This window comes from Natator depressus, chromosome 6 (genome assembly GCF_965152275.1).
Source record: "Natator depressus isolate rNatDep1 chromosome 6, rNatDep2.hap1, whole genome shotgun sequence".
NCBI lineage: Eukaryota > Metazoa > Chordata > Testudines > Cheloniidae > Natator > Natator depressus.
Genome location: NC_134239.1, coordinates 91,309,589 through 91,330,539, shown reverse-complemented (window position 1 = coordinate 91,330,539; position 20,951 = coordinate 91,309,589). Strand labels below are relative to the sequence as shown.

At 50.0% G+C, this 20,951-nt stretch overlaps 1 protein-coding gene across 2 annotated transcripts in view; it reads left to right on the top strand.

Annotated features, from left to right (window-relative positions):
• The window catches only part of ISM2 (isthmin 2), a 51,141-nt gene extending 31,743 nt beyond the window's left edge, over window positions 1-19,398 (top strand). For both annotated transcript variants that reach the window (XM_074956008.1, XM_074956009.1), the window contains exons 2-6: window positions 6,112-6,375; window positions 8,726-9,047; window positions 12,151-12,291; window positions 13,103-13,180; window positions 14,180-19,398. In XM_074956008.1, coding sequence (XP_074812109.1) covers window positions 6,112-6,375; window positions 8,726-9,047; window positions 12,151-12,291; window positions 13,103-13,180; window positions 14,180-14,697 — 1,323 coding nt within the window. In that variant the 3' untranslated portion in view covers window positions 14,698-19,398. The remainder of the gene's footprint in view (window positions 1-6,111; window positions 6,376-8,725; window positions 9,048-12,150; window positions 12,292-13,102; window positions 13,181-14,179) is intronic.
• Window positions 19,399-20,951: the final 1,553 nt, after the last annotated feature.

Genomic DNA, 20,951 nt, shown 5'->3' with positions numbered 1-20,951 from the left:
TGCCAGACTTGAAGTGCAACCATAGGTACCATTGGTTCTTCCGGAGATCAGGCTTCTGGATTTCTTGTTGGAGGAGTCAGAGCCTCTGTGGTGTCAGACAGAGGGAGCACGAGCCCCAAGTGATCAGGGTTCTGTCCCCTGACCAGAGATGATTGGCCAAGGGACAGGCGGTAGCCGATGGCATGGGGTTCTTCTCCGTCATTGATCCATCCTACTGGCAACCTTGGGAACCCTGGGAGCTCTATCAGAGACATCTGGGATCAATGCAGGAGGCCTTTTTGCCATTGCCCATTATACAAAACTGGCACTGTCAGAATATTCAGAAGGGGAAGGTGAGCCAGATCCAACTGTTCCAACGGTTCCGGGAGCGATCTTGTTTTCTTTCACCAGATGAGGCGGGTACTCCATCTTCTCTGTCTCCACCAGACAAGTTTAAACAATACCAGAGGTTCATGCACAGTGTGGCAGTGGAGCTACAGTTTCTGCTGGAGGATGTCTAGGAGCCTCAGCATAGTTTACTGGACATTCTTCAGCCTTCCAGTCCCAGCCAACTGGCCCTCCTCATCAATGAGGCCATTGTGCACGCAGCAAAGGTGGTTTGGCACATCCCTGCTTCTTGTCCACCCACCCCGATGAGGCCTGAGAAATGCTACTTTGTTCCGTCTTGGGGGGGGAGATTTATCTCACCCAGTGCCTAACTCTTTGGATGCTGTTGCTTGGACTGATCCGTAGCCACCTGCATCACCAAAGTCTACTCCCTCTAATAAGGGACATAAGTGACTCAACCTACTAGGAAGAAAAGTCTTCTCTTCCACCTCCCTCCTGTTCAGGATCTCAAATTTCCAGGTCATTTGGGGCAAATGAGATTTTACCAACTATAATAATTTTTTGGAATTCAAGGACAAGCTCCCTGAGGATGATAGGGCCTGCTTCCAGGGCTTAGTGGATAAAAGCAGGCTGGTGGCCAAAATTCCCCCCCCAAACCACACTGGAAGCAGCAGATTCTGTTTCTAGGGGGATGGCTACAACCATAGTTATGAGGAAGAACTCATGGTTGCAATTCTCAGGTTTCCCTAGACAGTTGTGGAGTACCATCCTAAATCTGCCCTTTGATACTGTCAACCTCTTTTATGAGAAGATGGTGGAGTCTCTCCGCTCCCTTAAAGACTAAAGGTCAATGCTTTGCTCTCTGGGCTTTTACAGCCCTGCCCCTAAGAGAAAACATGAGACAAAGGGGTATAGGGCAAGACCACCTTTTCAGCCATTTTACCACCACTGTCCTCAGGAGCCACCATGCATGAGACAGCGTTTTATAGACCCAGGAACCCAGCCTCTGCAACATCCACCACCACATCATACTCTAACCCCCCAAGCGAAGAGTTTCTTTTGACGGGACTGCTGAGACCCACATCCCCTTACTGATGCCATTTCATTCCCCTCCCCTAATATTTGGAGGCCACCTTATTAAATTTGCAGACACACTGGAGGGCCTTACTTACAGATAAATGGGTATTAGAGATTATTCATGATGGTTATCTGATCAAGTTTCTGGTATCTCCTATTCACAAACACCCTTCTCAGTTCCTTTTAAGGGACCACTCTCACGAGGAGATTCTACGACAAGAGGTGAACTCCCTTCTCCTCAGGGGAGCCATAGAAAGGATTCCACCTCAACCTCAAGGGAAGGGATTCTACTTCCTGATCCCCAGGAAGAATGGGGGATGGAGACCAATTCTTGATCTACGACAGTTCAGCTAGTTCATTTGAAAGCTAAAATTTCACATGATATCCTTGGCATCAATAAATCCTTCATTAGAGGATTCGTCTTTTGACATGTCATCTACCCAGCTCACAGTGTTCAAAATCAGCCGCCCCCCTTTCCCTCCCCCCCCTCCCCCCGCACACTATCAACGGTTATTTGTCACCTCTGCCTTTGCATGGGATACTGTGCTGAAACTTGGCCAGTAGGGATTGCTTCTGATATATACAAACCTTTTTTTATTTCAAAGAGACACCCACTCACCCCCACAACTGTTTGAGAAGATCACTGAATTGTCGGGGAGATGTGCTGGGCAATTTGGTGAATATTAATAAGTGACTGGCAAATTCAAAAATTATGTCTGAGGGCCTACTTCAGTCCTTAAAATATTAGGGTCTGGGCATGTTGGTATTGCCAGGAGCTCAATGGTCACTGTGTGCAAGATAGGGACGGGGTTCGGGGTGCCCCTGTCTAGTTCGTCATTTGAGATTAAGGATGCTAGGAGTGTGTTGTGGTTTGGCATTGAGGCATGGGATGTTGGTAGAATAGCAAAGGGAACTGGTTTTGAAGTAGAGTTACTGAATGTTTGAAATCAAACAGTGCATCAGCTTCTGATTGAAGTGCACCCAGGAGTGTAGGATTTGGGCCATCTGATAGACCATCCCACTAGACCCTAGTGATTCCAGAGGACTTTATGCTTGGTAAATGGGTGAGGGGTTTCTTAAATCTGGCAATCTCTCAGCCCATCAGCTCTTTCCAGGTCTCCTTCAGCAGAATTATGTTACCCCTGTGGGAACCAGAATCTGAATATTCTGAGCTGGTGAGGGTGTAAAATCTGAACCAGGCAGTGTTGGCCAGTGATAGGGCAGAAGAGTGGGAGTCAGGAGAGCTGGGTTTCTCCAGGCTCTGTCACTGTGACTTCTTGTGTGACGGACACTTCCCTGCATTGTGCCTCAGTTTCCACATGTGTAAAGTGGGGATGATGATGCCTACGTGCCTTTGTTAAGCACTTTGAGGCCCACAGTTGAAAAGCCCTATAAAAGGGCTTTCTATCACCAGTATTTTATTGACGTGACTTTCTTGCAGTGCTGTGTGTTACTGTAATACAAGGTTTAATGTACAGTTTGGTGAAAATGTAGTGCTAGTGAAAGATGTCCTATTGACAGACCTAGTGCCAAGGGTCTCTTTATCCATGAAACAGGTTCATTTTCCATCACATTACCCTCTGTTGGTGCCTCAACCTGCCCAGGAGGAATCCCCGTAGGATAAGAGTTCATGGCCTGTGGCCTATTCATCCTCAGCCTCTCTGCTGAGAAGGGCTAACTGTGATGCTGACCTTTATGATGTGGATGCTTTTCTCACTAAGAGCTGGACTAGGATATTGCAGGTAGCAAATAACCCTCAAAGGGTGAAGACATTCACTGACTGGTCAGCAGCCTAGGAGTGAAATGCACTCAGACGCTGCGGTGGATTAGTAATGACTTATTCCCAGTGTCTTGAGCCACCTAGTAGGGAAGCCTAGGGTCGAAATGGCTTAGCATGATGCAAGTCACGATCCAGAAACAGAAGGGCTTGAATTCCACAGTGAGCCGCATTGTGGAGGAACCTTGGGAAATACCGACGGCACTTCGTGTCTGGTTGGACTTGGCCTTTCCTCTGAGCTGTTTCAGCTCACGGGTGTGTGGTGAATCTTGTGAAATCTATACAGCATCTCCTTGTGGTGCCTGCTCTCAACTAACTCCTGGCCCTGGCCCACTGTGGAGTGGGTGGTGGTGGTGGTGATCCAGGGGCTGGCTTGTTGCATTTGGTAGGGGCCGGGGGTAGCAGCATTCCAGGGGCCACAGTTTTGCGGGTGAAAGCTGTCTGGGGCTGGGGGCTGGAGGAGAGAGGCAATCCATGGGCTGGGCTTTGAGGTTCTCCAAAGTGGTTGGAACTGATTGTTCTTTATGTTTTGAACCCAAACCTCAGAGTGTTAACCCCACCTTGGCAGTAGGACCCACCATGCCCTGCTGCTGCACAGCCCTAGCTGACGTTGTGGGAGAGTTAACTGAGTTGCCACATCTGCTTGGTGAATATAGAAAACCCCTGTCCTGCCTTTCCCACAACGGGATATCAAATCAGAGGGACGGACAGACCCCAAACAAAACCCTGGGGCCATGGACGTCTTAAATTGGAGCCATTGCTTGTCTAGGGCAGTGGGATCAGAGCTGGATCAATTCAAACAAAGTTCTGGGCCTAATATCCATCCTCCCTGATCATTCCTCCAGGACAGAGCAGCGACTCTCCCCACACATGGAATATTCACCCAGAACTTCCCTCAAACCTGTACGCAGGGGCCCATCTGGACAAAGCTGTCGCAGTCTCTTTGCCACAAGCAGCTCCACTCTGATAAACAGCAAAGGGACCGGCAGTGTCCCCGCTGCTCCCTTCCTTTCTCTGGGGGAGGGGGAGACAGGCAGCAGGCCTTTGATGTGCGGGAACAGGCCTGGCCGACATGCTGTATGTGCAGTTCATGTGAACCTGGCCTGGCTCCAGCTCTCTTTGAAGTGCTCCAGTGATCAGGATGAAAGGAAGGGGAGTCCCTCCCCAAACCATCTGGCCCTAATTGCAGGTAAAAGTGCCGTTCTGTCTCCCTGGTGGGGAGGGGAGCTTCTCACTCTTCGTTTTCCTGCAGCTACAGTCTGGGCTCATGGAGGGGAACGAGGGTTTGGTGGTGCCAGGGAAGAGAGCTAGGAACAAAGGGGAATTTAGGCTGGGCATCAGGAAATATCTGCTACCTGTGAGATGCACTAAGCTGGGGAATCAGGCAGGGTGGAAGGCACATAGGTTGGAAAGTTAAATCCTAGACCACTGGAGAACCTTCTTTAGGGAAGCCTGCATTGGTTGAGTGAGGACTGGGGTGCAGAGAGCTTGACAGGTTGTTCCCATCTCCGATTTCTCTGATGCACTGAAGCTTGCAGCCCCTTTGACTTGCACCCTTTAATCCCAGTGTGTGTCGATCACAGAGGTTAGTGACGGGGGAACCTGGTTCAAGTGGTTTAATTTGGAGGAGTTAATCCTGCTTCTTTCCAAATCCACCCTTAACTCATCCTGATCTGGAAGCCTCTTGAGAATCAGGCTTCCTGGGAGATGGCATCGGCACAAGGCTGTTTCTTGCTGCAGCTCCCAGACCAGAGTGGGAATGCAGAGGTGAGCACAGTGTGCCTCAGAATAGATACAAATGTCTGCAGAGTGAGAGCAGGTCAGTTAACACACAGCTTGAGTCACGGGTACCATTTACAAGTAAGTTATGTTGCTTCATAGTCTGCTATACAAGGGGGCTTTAACCATCCATTATCTGTTTCCTACAATGTAAAATGCAGCCATTCATCTTTAGCAGTTTCTTTTCCGATTGACCTTTAGTAGACGATTTGTTCAAGAGGTTCCTAGAGACAAAGCGAGTGAGGTAATATCTTTTACTGGACCAACTTCAAATAAATTGTTTTCTCTGATACTAGTAAATAGTTTTTACATGGCCGGGTTATCTTGGGGAAGTTTCGCCTCAGTTTAATTCACCACACATGAGTGTTGGGCTGGGTGACTTTGTGACCATTAATAATCTTTGGATTTATCATTTTCCAGCTAAAAGTTATCAAATCTCGTGCCTCAGGGTGAAAATTGATTGTTTGCAGCGGCTGATCATGGTGGGGGGCATTTTGGAATTTTTCCTCCATGTAAAATATTGACCAGCTAGGCAAGTGAATTATAGATTTTTGTCCTTCCTCCAAAGAATTTGGTCTCTGACATTGTCAGAAGTGAGGATACCAATCAAGGTGGACTAGCAAACTGGTCTGGTATGGGCAGGGAAATCAAAATGCCAGATTAGATGGGACAGTGTTATAGCAGAGAGGTGCAAATACTGGATTGGTTTCTGATGTGGCAGAAAGCAGGGAAATGCCAGACATCATACAGAGTCATTGCTCTGCTCCAGAGTGGCAAGGATATTGGACTAGATAGGCAATTGCTCCGATTGGGTGCTGCAGGGGTGTGTGTGAGGAGAGTGGAATAGATACGCTGGTGGCCAGATCTAGTGTAGCAGTCAATATGTTCTTTGCTTGTATGGCCTGTTTGCTGTCTCAGACCACACTTGGAGGAATAGGGAGATAGTGGGTCGATCAGCCTTGCGTTGGTTCTTAGTAGGCATGTTTTGAGGACCTGTTCCTTGGCATTTGCAAGCAGCTGCTCACCTCCATAGTGCCTGCTCTCCTGCCCTGTCCCTGGTGTGAGGATGTAGTGGAGTGAATCCTGAATGGTAGCTGTGGAGATGGTCAGGGTAGGGTTGGAACTGTCATCGCTGCCTCTTTCATTGCCAGGTCTCCACTTCATCTGGCACCCGTGTGACGCAGGAAGAGGAAATGCCACAGTCCAACAAGGTTCGGAGCCTGAGGCGAAGCGGGCAGGCTGCACCTCGCCGGCACAAACGCCGATGGTCGTCCCAGCGGGCTGCAAGGAACCAGCCAGTGCCACTCTGGCCTGGTGGCGCTAGCAAGGAGGAGAGCACACCCTTTGTGCTGGACTTACAGAACCTGCCAGGGTTGGCCAACGTTGACCTGAGTGCCCAGAACCCAAACATACAGGTAGGAGCACAAGTCTCTGTCACTGGCTGGGCAAGGGCACTTTGGGCAGGAGCAAAAAAACAATGTGGCTGGATTATGCAAGCGTAGAAGCACTTGAGGGGCCGGGGGACGACCTGATTGGGCCGAGGGCCCCGTCCATCTGCCGTGCGGTAGGGACCAGAAGGGCCCGCAAACCCGTTCCTCTGCACCATGACAGGATTGATTTCATTATCTATACACCATCCCAGACAGCTGGTCTCAGCCTGGGTTATCGCCAGTGCTGTTGATTCCACCACAGCTTGCTCTGTCGCCAACAGTTTTTAGGGTAAAGTGCCTTGCAGAGGCCAGGGGGGAGTGGTGTGGCACTTCCTGGCGCATATCACCACATCTGACAGGAACTCCCTCGCTCTAAGAAGCTCATGCTCATGGGCTCACTGTACATTTCAGGCCAAACTAATGGGGAAGCAGTGGCAGATTTTCAGTGACTGTTACACCCAAGCTCCAGCAGGGAGGCACTGAGATCTGCTATAGCTCCCCATCCTTACGGGTGGGAAGGAATCTGAGTGGAGAGGTTGGTGGGTCTGGAATGGATGAGAGAAGGGACCTGACTCCAGGCTGAAACTGAACAAAGGTTCCATTTGGGTCGGTTCTTATGTTGCCTGGCCCAGTTTGCCCAATCCAAGTCACCAATTTACTGAAACCATGCAATATAAGGGGCTGGGGTGATACATTTTTCCCAGAGTCTTGGGGAAGAGAGGCCAAAATAAACTCCCAGCACATAGGAGCAATGGGAAGCAAACCACTACCATGGTTTACCTTGTATTGTGGGGAGCCTATTGACAAAGTCTCCTAACCCTCCCCCTGCCTGTACAGAGCTGGCACAAAATCCACTGGGGAAGGATCTGATCAGGAACACTCCCTCGATGTGCTGCAGGACTGGGGGCCCTGTGGGGACTTCGTTGGGCAGAGGGGTAATACCTCCAGGATCCAGAATTGCTCTGATCTCCATTTCCTCTTCATCCCTAAAGGGCCTGATTGCTGCCTTAGCTGGGCCTGGCCGTCAGCATGTGTGCAGGGTGCTGAGAATGTCAGGGGGAGGGCACTATGGCAGACTGGAACTGGACCCAGGCCTGGGGAGTGCCACAGACAAACTGCAGGGTGGGGTCAATTAACCAGATGTTTTCTCTCTGGCCTTGTTTGATCTCCTAATTGGAAACCTTTTGTGTGGGGGCCCCATTTCCTAGACTCTGCAAGGCTGATACGATATATTTTGGCAAATAATCCTCAGGCACATATAAGCCACACCCATTTAGGACAGGAGATGCTGGCATGTAAATTCCAGATCAGCTCGGTCAGGATTCTCTGTACTCCTGGCCCCTCTCGCTTCTTTTATAGAACTCCTCCCTTTACAGCAAGGATGGGTTCATGGACTGTTTCCTAAGGGGATACAAGCACTGCATTTCTAAGAGTTCTAGCCTATGCACTGGCCCTCTGCAGTCAGGAGAGATTTTCCCCAACCCTGCCTCGCTGGGCTAGGCACCCCCAAAACATGTCTCCTGACTGACCTGCAACACCCCCTGCTAGTCCAGCCCTGGCCTACCCACACGCACCTCTGCCAATGTACCTCAATTGTTTCTTGCAGCAACCCCTGCTATTCGAGTCCTGGGTCCCTCCTACCAGCTGTGCCAGGCTGAGTTTTGTACTGTGGAGGAATGTCTGCTTGCAACTAGGTTGAGATCCACCAAACTCACTGCTCTAGTGATTTAAGCCAGAAAATAATCTTGGCCTCTCTAGGAGTGTGGCTGGAGTTTCAGCCCACCCAATCATCACAATGCTGGTCCTGCTACTTTCCATTCCCAGAGCAAGGGCCTAGCTAATCTCCAGGGAGATCTTACTTCGTAGCACCCATCCCATTACTAAACTGCCTCCTCTCTCAGTGTGCGGGTGCTGTTTCTATTCCTGGAGGATTATGTTGCTTGACCCCCCCTGCCTGTCTCTGGCACCTCAGTGTGCTTCACAAACTGTTTACCAAACCTGCATCTCCCCTGGTCTCCTGGGTTGTTCTTGTTTTATACAATGTGCCTCTCGCTGCCTCCAGACTCTGGGATGTCAGGTTTTTTTAATGACACATTGGCGCCATCAGCTGTGGGAGGAGTCTAGCAGGGCCCGGCACTGTATCCTGTAGCATAGCACAACCCGGCCAAAGCAGGAAACTAGTTGGAATGTCTAGATCCTGAGTAGGGAGCTATTGGACCAACAGGAAAATCCTTTGTTGCCCTTTAAGGGAGTCCCCGGCAACTGAGTCAGGCAGGAGCCCTGGCTTCAGTGCTGGTCCCTCCCTTATCGCCTTGCCTTGTGTCTGGCTTCCCAGGTAACCATCGAGGTGGTGGATGATCCCCAGGCTGAGATAGAGATGGATTTGCTGAAGGAGACCAGCAATGACTGGTCCCTGACCTCCTCTGAGTGGTTGTCCCACAAGGACCTCTTCTGGCCCCTCTTCTGGGAGTATACGGATCCCACTGAGGAAGAGGAGGAGGACGAGGATGACAGCTTGGACAGAGAGGAGGAGGAGGAAGATTATACAGCAGAATATGAGGAAGAGGAGGAGACAGTGCTGAGCGGAGTGGGAGGTGACTGGGACCAGAGGTGGCCGAGTCAGAAGAACTGGATCTTCAAGGAAAAATATAATTATGGTGAGTCATCCCCTTCCCCTCAGCAGATGCCTCCGAATTCTGCAGTGACCACCTCCCTGCCCACGAGGGGCTGGATTCCTATTAAAGGCATTGGGTGCATCCACAGGGCAGCCTGTTCCAGTGCAGGGATGTCAGACAGATGGCAGCTTGATGGATTTGCATAAATCTCAGCTTTTGTGTTTAAAAAAAAAAAAAAAAGGAAGTTTCTAGCCCCTATGGTTGTGAAGGAAACTTTCCAAATGGAACCAAAACAGTGAAGTCTGCCTGAGTCTGCAGACAGCCTAGATAAATAACTCAGAGGTGTGAACTGAATTCCCAGCTGATTGGATTGCTAATGCTAAAGCCTAATGAGTACGTATATTCAGACTAGAAATAAGATACAGATTTTTAATCATACAGGTAAGTAGCCATTGGAACAACTTACCTAGGGATATGGTGGGTTCTTCGGCACTTGAAGGCTTTAAATGAAGATTGGCTGCCTTTCCAGAAGATATGCTGTAGCTCAAACAGCAGTTATGGGCTCCATGCAGAAATGAGGGGGCAAGGTTCTCTGGCCTGTGTTGTGCAGGAGGTCAGACTAGAGGCCCCTTCTGGACTTAACGGTTGTGACTCTATGACTCTTCAGTGTCAGCATTAACTATTTTATGGCTGATGGCTCTGACAGATAGAATGGGGCAGGGGGTGGGAATGAAGTGAGCAAGACTGGATGTGGCATTAAGGTAGTGAACAAATAATAAATGACCTGAAAGATGAGTTACGACAGCAAGGCTGTATTCTAACCTTGATCCTGTGCAAACCTCCACTACCATCAGTGGGAGGTGGTTGTGGATAGGGGACTGTGCAGTCCTAAATGTATATCCAGCCCATGGACCATCAATAAGCATGGAATGCGTCCCTCCCCACTGAATGAATTTGAACCCTGGTGTAATGGTTAGCGCAAGAAGACTGGGCACCACGACTCCAGGGTTCTGTTCTCAGCTCTGAGAGAGAGCGTGCCAAGGTGGGAATTAGGGCTCTGGTTCTGTTCCTGGTTCTGGGAAGGAGAATGGTCTAGTGCAGGGGTTCTCAAACTGAGGGTTGGGACCCCTGAGGAGGACACGAGGTTATTACATGGGGGATCGCGAGCTGTCAGCCTCCACCCCAAACCCTGCATTGCCTCCAGCATTTATAATGGTGTTAAATATAAGGGGGGTCGCACTCAGAGACTTGCTAAGAGAAAGGGGTCACCAGTACAAAAGTTTGGGAACAACTGGTCTAGTGGCTAAGACTGGGAGTCAGGACGCCTGAATTCTGTTCCCAGGAAGCACAGCCTGAGAAGGGTGCCAGCAAGGGCAGGTGCAGCCACCTGCTGCTGCCCCGACCTGGGTTTGTCAGGAGTGGCATCCATGAAAAAGCCTGAGCAATTAGAAAAGGGGAAGAAGGGGGCACTTCAGGGAAGGTTCAGGGTCCCCTGGTGTTTCCACTTCTCCCCCACTCCCCGGTGGGGACTGGACGCAGCTCCCTCCAGAACTAGCCAAGTGGGGCACTGAGAGGAATCAGATGTGCCTCTCCAGGGCTCACTGCTGTGCTGTGAGCAGTTCCTCAAGGTACTTACCATATGCATGAGCTCTCACCCTCTCACATTGGGCCAATGGGAAATCATCATTGAATGGAGGGGTTTCCAGTGGTTCTGCAGGGATCGGTTCTACACGCAATGCTATTCAACATTTTCATCAATGGTCTGGAAGGAAATATAAAATCACTGCTGATGTACTTTGCGGGTGACACAAAGATTGGCAGAGTGGTAATTAATGATGAGGACTCGGCAGTCACACAGAGTGATCTGGATCACCTGGTCGGCTGGGCCCATTCAAACAAAATGCCTTTTAATACAGCCAAATTCAAAGTCATACATCTAGGATCAAGGAATGCAGGGTGTACGTACAGAATGGGGGACTGTATCCTGGAAAGGATTGACTCTGAAGTGGATTGATGGGTCATGGTGTGCAAGCTCCCAGTGAAGAGGACTAACGCGACCCTGGACTGTATAAACAGCAGCAGTGTGTAGGAGTGGGGAGGTGATTTTGCTTCTATGTACAGCATTGGTGAGACCAATACTGCATTCAGTTCTGGTGTCCAGATTTTTAAAAAGGATATTGATAAATTGGAGAGGGTGTAGAAGAGTGTCACAAAAGTGATTTGAGGGCTGCAGAAAATGCCTGTAGTGAGTGATTAAAGAGCTCGATCAGGTTAGCTCATCAAAAAGAAGATTGAAGTGACTTGATTACAGGGTAGAAGTCTCTTCACAAGGAGGAAATACAAGGTCCTTAAGAGCTCTTCAGTCTAGCAGAGAAAGACATCATATGAACTGATGACTGGAAGTTGAAACTAAATAAATTCCATATAGAAACAAGGAACACATTTTTAACAGTGGGGGGTGATTACCCCTGGAACAAACTACGCAGGGAAGTGATGGATTCTCCATTTTTTGGTATCTTCAGATCAAGACTGGATGCCTCTCTGAAAAATATGCTGTGGCCAAGCACAAACTATTGTGCTTGGCCAAAGCCAAGATTACAACAGGGTTCAAAAAAGAACTAGATAAATTCCTGGAGGATAGGTCCATCAATGGCTATTCGCCAGGATGGGCAGGGATGGTGTCCCTACCCTGTTTGCCAGAAGCTGGAAATGGGCATTGGGGGTGGATCACTGGATGATTACCTGTTCTGTTCATTCCCTCGGGGGCACCTGGCATTGGTCACGGCTGGAAGACAGGATACTGGGCTAGATGGACCTTTGGTCTGACCCAGTATGGCTGCTCTTATGTTTCTTATTGGGCTCAGTGCAGGGATAGCCGGGTGAAGTTCTGTGGCTGCTGATATACAGGAGATCAAACTAGATGACTTCAACTTTAAAAATCTGTGAATCTGTTCAAGTTCTCTCCTGAGCTCTAACCAGCTCCCCTTTAGAGACCAGCTCAGGAGGGCAGGACTGGGGGAGCTAGGAGCAGGGTGATGTAGGTAGAAGGAAGCCAGCAGGGTAGTCCAGAGCAGCTCCAGGCTTCATTCCCATCTGGGCTTTGCACAAGGACTTTCATGCTTTGTCCTTCTCTTGCTGTCCCCAGACTATGAAGATGAAGAGGAGTGGAGCTCTTGGTCCCCCTGCAGCGTGACCTGTGGTAGCGGCAACCAGAAAAGAACCCGGTCCTGTGGCTATGCCTGCACAGCCACTGAGTCGAGAACCTGCGACCTGTATCGCTGCCCTGGTGAGCCTCTCCCCTCCTATTGTACACTTCATGCTCCAGACAGAGCCACTTCTCTGCCTCCCCTAATGCCTTAGGGGGCCGTTTCTCAAACTCATGTGCCCAGTGGGGCCTTCCCACAGCAAGATCCTGTTTCTGCTAGGGGGGAGGTATGGATTCCCGGCTCGGGGCAGGAGGGTCACTTGAGGAATTTTCCATCTCCACAGGGCAGGGAGAACTTTTTCCCTTTCTAACATGATGAAGGGATCTAGGTGGGACTCACCCCAGAAAAGAAACCCATAGGCCAAATCCCTCTGTGGTCCTTGGCCTGCCTCCTAAACCCTTAAAACACTCAGCTTCTCTTGTCCTCTGTTTGGATACTGGCTAGTGCTTGAAGGGGTAATAGTTTTCAATTTTTTGATCTGAGCCAGTAAAAATGGCTGGTTCTTTCCATCATGAAGAGAGGACGTGGCTTGTCATTCCATAATCAGCCGTAAGTAGCCCATGGATCATAGATCTGCTGTCTACCTTCAAAACTCTGTTACATATGAAGCCTGAAATCCTCATTGGAAGTTTAGTGAGAGCTGGTTCCAACCATCAGGATCCATCACAACCAGCGATCTTACACTCCCTTTGTGTTATCCTCTTTGCAGTACCATCCCGTTGGTCTTCTGTGCATAGGGGTAGGCCACCGTGAAGGTAGGGAGGGGGCAGGCAGAAATACAAGGGTCTGATGCCCAAGCCCAGCCAGGACCGCTGGCCCATCCCTGGAAAGGGATTCATTACCTCTGCGAGGTTCATCTTGGCTATTTGCTTGTATGTTTTATCTCCGAAGGAGCAGATGGGGAGATGGTCTTCACCACTGACGAGACGCCATTTGAGGGTGAGAACACCACAGAGATGTTCAACTCAGGTCAGCACATTTCTCCTCTGTACATTAGGGCCCTGGCAGCTCCTAAGGGATTTCATGGTGCAGCACCCCAAAGAGGAGATGCTGCTACCTGGATGGGAGTGTTCTGCCAACGGGTCCAGGTTTTGGTGGACTTCACTGAAATATCCACACAGGCATGAAATGTTGTCAGCCCTCTCCACGTAGGGACCTAGGCATTAGCATGTGCCAGGCACGCTGTTCTGATAGAGGGTGCTGGCATGGGCTAGGCATTCCACTCAAGAGTGGCTTCATAATGGGAAGGGTAGAAATGCCCCAGTGGAAGTCCCACCCTGAAGCAAGATTGAGATTTAATGCTCCACACACCTAGGTGCTTTCACAGTCATATGAGTCTATGGCCCTTGTCCATGCTACAGCTACACTCATGTTGGGAAGCCCAGTTACAGCACAGTGGTTTCACAGCCTGGTTACAGTCTGGTTCCATTATGCAGTGAAGACAGAACCTAACCCAAGTCCCTGAGACATGTTGAACTTTGAGACAGTGTGAAGCTTTAACAAAGATTATAGGCATGGGTAAGGTCCCATCTGCACTGACTGCAGCGGTGTGGACACGACCCATGACTGCATCATGTTCCTGTTGATGATTTCGCTCTGCCATGTGCCTTCCTGAAACAGATCAATGGCCCAGCTGCTCTGGTAGCCTGTCTCCAACAGTGGCTGGTGCTGGATGCTTAGAGATTATGCAGAGCCCACATTAAGCACCTTGCTGTGCAACAGTATCCCATGGAGAGAGATTCTTTTCTGATTCCCATCTCTTGATCAGCTGTTGCCCTCAAGCACAGGGGTTGTTGTCGCTGGCAATCTCCTCCCCTGGTACCAGCTCCTCCATGGAGGCTATGGTGATTGTTAGCCCAGCTGTTGTGGTGTAACTCCATTCCCAGGGCTGTGGCTGGACCTCAGAGAGGTACCCACTGGGTGGGGAGGTTGCTTATACTCCCCCTGGCCCTTGTTTCTCTTCTCCAGATGTGGACAGCTGTGAGAAGTGGCTGAACTGCAGGAGCGACTTCCTCACCAAGTATCTGAGCAAGGTGCTGACGGATTTGCCCAGCTGCCCCTGCTCCTACCCATTGGAGGCTGTTTACAGCGCTGTGAATCTGCGGGACGAGGGCCAGGGCAAGAACTTCCGCTGGCGGGATGCCAGTGGGCCCAAGGAGCGGCTGGACATCTACAAGCCCACGGCCCGCTTCTGCCTGCGCTCCATGCTCTCCTTGGACAGCACCACGCTGGCCGCCCAGCACTGCTGCTACGACGAGCACACAAAGCTCATCACCCGGGGCAAGGGGGCTGGTGCCCCCAACCTCATCAGCACGGAGTTCTCCCCGGAGCTGCACTACAAGGTGGACATGCTGCCTTGGATTCTGTGCAAGGGGGACTGGAGCCGGTACCATGCTGTTCGGCCCCCCAACAATGGGCAGCAGTGCGCTGATAACCCCACTGAGGAGGAGTACCTCTCCCAGCTGCAGGAGGCCAAGGAGTACTAGCAGAGCTTGGCTGAGTGATGGGGGAGCAGGATGTGGCAGGTCTACCACGTAACACTCCAGGAGCACCAGGGGGCCTGTCTCTCTCTCCACTGCAGTGAGGGCCCGCAGGCCACAGAGGCTCTGGAGTCGTCCCCTGCTTGTCACTCCCTTGGAAACAAAGCAGTCCGGGGGAGAGGCAGAGCGCTTGGCCTTACACGCAAGCTCCCTGTCAGTGCCAACCACAGGGATTGGTTTTAAATCTATCTTTTCACAGTGGCATCCCAGTTCCTTTCCAGTTTCCAAGGGGCCCAGGTGATCCTTGCTGCCTGATTGGTCCCGGGGGTGCTGTTCTCACTCCAGCTACTTCTCTGTGGATAGACAGGATCCATGCGGGTGACAGCTAGAGGCAATGGCAAGCAGCGGTCTCTGAGGGTGGGGGTGCCTAAAGGGAAAGGGCACAGCTCCTGTTACTTTTCTATGAAGTGTTAATTGCAGTCTCACAAGGAGCTCAGGGGTTTATGGTGAAACATTCTTGGCTTCTGTTTGCTTCGTGTTGCAGCTGGGCTGGTGGAGTTTAATACACCAATCAAAACTTGCTGTTAAGGCAAAGAGTTAGCAGCTTTATCAGAGACATCCGATCAGGCAACTGTATAAACGCCTGCCTTAGCAGGTCCTGGGTCTCCTCTAAAACCTGGGGATGGATCCTCCCAGGAGAGGGCTCCTCGTGAGGAGTACAGGGTGGGGTCTCCCCTGGATCTTACAGTCCAGACTTGGAAAGAAAGAGACTGGGAAAGGCCCACGTGGTGTTCCCTTGGCTCTTGTGGCTGGGGAATGGGGTAGTGATGCTGGTGCTGGGAGCTATGTGAAAACATGCCCTCTTCACAGAGCTATTGAGAATAATAAGGTACACCTGCTGCCAGGGCCAGGGGCAAATAGGGACAAACAAGAACTGGTCTCCACCCAGAGAGGAAGGAAAAGGAAATGATCCAATATCTGTGTTTAACACCTTGTCCTCACTTCAAAGGGAATGGGATGAGGGGATTGGTAGAAGTCGCATCAGCAGCCTATACGGACACCTGGATCTCCCTGGCAGGTCAGCTCTCCTGGTGCGTTGCAGTGTTGAGGAGTGTCTTTCCATCAGATGGTATCCACCCACTCTCTTCCCCAGCTCTGCAGAGTGTGGGAGACAGTCCTGCTGTTTGTGTCTTCACAACGATTGCAGAAAGCACCCAAGTCAGAGGGATCTCTCTGCAAGCCCAGACCCTGCCAGGGTGACCAGCTGTGACCAGGGCTTTTGCCCCAGGGGCTGACCACTGGTTTTGACACTGTAAGACCATGTGGAGATGGGAGCTAGACTCCTGCATGTGATGCTTGCACCATTGCTGGGTTTTTCCCCTGGAGAGGCTGCAGCCTTAGCCAGTGTGTCTCCATTTCCCCCCCCCCCGCCCCTGCGCTGGGGAAGAGCGAGTGTGATGGACTAGGCCACTCCCTGCAACTTGGCATGTGGTTAGAAAGAGCAGATTGGCATCTGCTCTGTTTCTCTCTGGGCACCTTCAGGGCCAGGTCCCCTCTCCCTCTCTCCCCATTGTCCCCTGTTATCTACTAGTCCATTCCCCTGCGTTCCTGCCTGCCCAGCCATCTCCCGAGCTTTATCCCTTTCTTCTAGCAGCAATAGGGAGTGGAGAATGTCTGGAAGAGCAGCAGCTGCTGAGTGGGAGGCGCTGGTGTCCTGGATAGTCACTCCCCGCCCTTGCCCTCAGCATGTTTTCATTTCCAGGCTCTTGGGGTATGGTCATTGATTCCAATCCAAGGTTCCCATCCTACTGGGGCGAGAAGCAACATAGGACCCAGCCAAAGGTGCATGCTTCACCCTCCTGTCACCTCGATTGAGAACTCGCCGACCAGAGCCCACAAGCCTCTCATGGACCTCTCTGCTGCTGGGGATGTTCTCTTGTGGCTGAAGCCCATCCTGTGGCCAGTTCCTGTGGATTATTTGGGGGAGCTGAGGTATGACCCATCCCCTTAAGGTTCTTGTGCCTTGCCCACTGCTGACTGACAAGTGCATGGTGTGCTGGGTCACAGTGTGGCAATAGCAACATCTAGTGGCCCCCTAGGGAAATGGCAAATGTCATTCCTCGGGAGAGCCCCAGGCCCAGCATCTTACGAGGGGTGTGGGGTCCAAATAGGTGATGGGAATAAACCACTCACCACTGGGGGGCAGAAATGTCACTTCCTTCCCAAATGGTATCTTCTGCCCAACCCCCTGAAATGAGGCAGCCCAACCCCACCTCATTAGGGAACCAGCAGGTATGGCTCATATATGTTCTGTCCCTCTGCTTCAGGTTCACTGCTCTGCCTAGGCACCCTCTGTCCATGAGCCGCAGGGCTCGTGAGTCCTGTTTCAATCCATTCCTGCCCAGGATCTACTCTAGGAGTGAGTATAGTGGGGTGAACCATACGCTGGTAGGTCCCAAGAGCTGTGCCACCCACCTCCTTAAAACTGTAAAAAAAATACACGGACACAAATTGGACAAGGTAACATCAGGGACAAGGTGAGACGTTCATCTCCTATGACAAAAGAACCGTGTCAAGTGGTTTAATCCCCAGATCTGACCCAAGTAGCTGGGGAGGAAAGACCTCCAAATGCTCAGTACTTTATTTTCTCCGTCCATCATACCCCCCACTGCCGAGAATTGAAGGAACTCTGTTTTCCTGACCCTAAAGCTGTCACAGAGAGTCTACCCACTAGGAGTGCAGGGTAATTACTTGCCCTACATCCAGAGTGGTGTCATTTCCAGTGGTGGCAATCTGATAGCAAGACAGAAGTGTAAGGAGGCAGAGCTGGCTTGTCCAAACTCAGCTGACTGCAGGCCAGGGAGAACTGGGATTTGACTAATGCAAAATGGATACGAAGTAGGAGAAAATGCACAGAATAATTGTTTCTTTAGCTCATAGTCTGCTGCTCTCATTGACCCCCATTGCATGGGTGCCATCCTAGTGGTTATCTTGGGTGTCTCCAGAATGCCTACTCACATGGCTTGGTGCCTTGCCCTGGTTTTCCAGCTCTCCCCAGGTCCATGTTGGCCTATGGTAGCTTCCAGCACCCAACATTCCCATGGTTTTGACCAAGAGCCAAGACTCAAATGTCTCTTCTGCTGCCTCCCTGGGGGTCTTTATTCCTGGGCACCCAGCAGCTTAACCCAACAGGCAGCAGTTCAGATCATTCTGAATAAAACAACATTTATCTGGCAGAGGAAATAAAGAGAAAATCAAGGGAATCTGACAAAGAATAGGATCATGGCCACACTAAGATTCCAACAAGCACAGCTGGTTAATCAGACTTTGCTGCAGAATATCGATCAGTCAGGATAAAACCCTTCATTGGCAGAAGGTCTGTATAGCTGATCACTGTGCATTGTTTCTCTCATTGTCCCAGTATCTTTCTCCAGGGTCAGGGAGCATCCAGTCTGTCAGCTCTCTCTCTTTGATCCTTCTTGTAATCGTTGAACCTTTCACTTCTGGACCATTGTGTTCAGGTCATCAGTCACCACATGGGACGCTGTCACTAATGAAACACAAACCAGTGGATTTGCCAAGCTGCCACATATTGGATTATTATTGTTTAATAATTATAGTTCCTTGACATGCACAGACCCCGATTAGCATGGGAGCCCCATTGTGATGAGCACACTTCAGACCTATATCCAGACCTACCCCAGAGAACTTACAGGCTACGCTGACAAGTGACATATGAAAGGTGGGGTGAGAGCTAGAGACAAAAAGACATTAACGGTAGATAAATGAAGGGCCAGCTATATTCTCCCTGTCCTTTAAACCATCGCTTGTTGGCTGGTCTCTTATCGACTTTGTGACAGAAGTGGGTCGTAAGGAGGTGAGGGCAGTGGTCGATGGATCAGTTCTGGGACAGCATTCTGTGTGTAAGGGGCAGCATGGAAGAAGACTTGGAGACATTTGTGTGTGAAGCAGATGAATGGGCGGGTGAGGTTGTCAGTCATTGGTGAAAGGAAAAGCACATTATCCCTTGTCATTCACCAGTCTCTCTTCTTATTGCCTCTTGCACATCAAATGCCATTGGCCCACTTCAGAGGACTCTTGATCTAATGTAATGGGAGGAATCTTTTTAGCGTCAGTACACAGTCTATCTGCTTCTTAAAAACATGTCCTTTTAAACCTTGCTACCTTTCAAAAAGGTACACACCCTCCTCGGCGGGGTCTTCACATAAATCCCTTCTGAGATGAGGGCTTCGGGATGTTCTCCAGCTTCTTCCCTAGGCTAAGATGCCACTGAATAAGTGACCTCCTTATAATAAGGTCCGTTGCATGTTAATAACATCTTTACTCATGGTTAGTCTGAATTTATCAACCTGCATAATCCCAGAAATGATGCTATAATTCCTGTAACACACACATTTCCTATCAGGGGGCTGGTGGGAACTTTCACAGGAAGGGATTGCTGTTGAAGCCTCCTGGGATGCTGAGTTGCTATTCTGCCTCCCTGGTTGAGGACTTCAGGAAACATAGACAAGAATAGAAATACGAGGGGCAAGAAGCAGTGCTGCTCCTCACGCAAGCACCTTACCCACCCAGGAAGCTTTATTGAGCTACGCTAGGAAGAGCAGATGTTTGGACAAAGGTTTATTTTTATATCCTAATAAACAGATTGTTGAGCCACAATTATTAGAGTTCTTTGTCTCCACCTCCCTTAATTATATTGTTTATATATATAATATATATATATTTCTTTTACTCCTACGAAATTGCATAAAGGGGGATTCTCCTGCATTCTGACTTGCAATAAAGCACTTTATTTAAAATGTATGTGTTGTTACTGATATTGTTCAGTTGTGTTAAGTTGTATATTGCTGAGTGGGTTAGTTACATTTTAAACAGAAATGGTGGTGAGTGCTGCATAGTTTGGGTCCCTGTTCACAGCCGGATTGTAAGGAGCCAGACACATTTGCTGACTTTCTTCTCGCTCTATTGTTTGTGTTTGATAGGGATGGGCGAACCTCAAATAGCTCAGAGCCGAGATACAACCACATGGTTCAGATGCTGCTGTGAACCTTGCAGGCTGCAAATTCCAGGTGCTCACCGTCTCCTGGAGGAAGCCCACAGCAGCCTTTCCTGTGGCATTTTTGGCACTCCTGTGCCCAGCAAAAATGGGAGAGAAGAGAGGGTATGGAAACCAGGATGCCTTTAGTTGCTTTCCAAATACGACTGGAATTTTCAAAACTCAAAGGCTTGTGTTGGGAGGGGCAGGGGAGGAAGGATCAAGGCAGGTTTTCATTTGAGCTGGTTCATCCATCCCTAGCATGGTAATGTTTGGTTCCCTTGTACAGTATTTATTGTTTGTGGTGGTCGCAGTCGCTTAAGAAATGGGAAAGTAATGCTGGTGGATGGGGCTGCGCTGTGGAGCTGTGTTGTGTATCTGAACTGAGAGCAGAGGCTTTACCGAAAGAGAAGCAATAGTGCCAGACGTCTCTTACCAATAAAATTTATTATTACAAGGCAAGCCTGTTAGCTTGGTCTTTGATGGTGGAAAGCCCAGGAGTGCAAAGGGATTTGATCTCTTTGGGCTCCTGAGCATGAGACTGCAGCCTCATTTGTGCTGACCTGGATCCTGGCTTAATTGAGAATACCCTCTCTGGTTTTAAAACTGGATTTTGGAACTGGTTTTTGGAGGGTGTCCCTCAGAAATCTCCCATTTCCCTTTCTCATCCCTCCTAGGAGAGCTGGGTAGAGAACATGGAGTGAGCAGAGTCCGTGTGGCCCAGTAGATAGGGCACCAGACTGGGAGTAAGACGACCTAGATTCTGTTCCTGGCTCTGCTGTAATACAACTAACAACAAGAACGACGTGTGCTGCTGCCATCCCAGGCTGGGGCTGAATGTGCTGGGGTGGAGGTGGGTGACTTGACTGTTGTGTGCCATCTGGAAAGTGCTTTGGATAAAAGATGCTCTCCCAGTATCATTACCATTAACAAAGTGGTACACGAGATCTCGGAAGCCACAGCCTGCTGTCAGAAAGAGAGGTCATCCAGGCCCCCACTATGGAGGAACTATCCCCCCTAAGAGGGGACCATCAGGGTCAGTTTATGAGAAGGCTTGGAAATGATGTAGCAGTGAGATCTCTGAACTCCACCTTCCAAGGTCATGGCTGTGGATGCTTCTATACTGTATCTAGCCTGGTGGTATTTGAGGGTATGTCTACACTACCAAATTAGGTTGATTTTATAGAAGTCGATTTTTAGAATT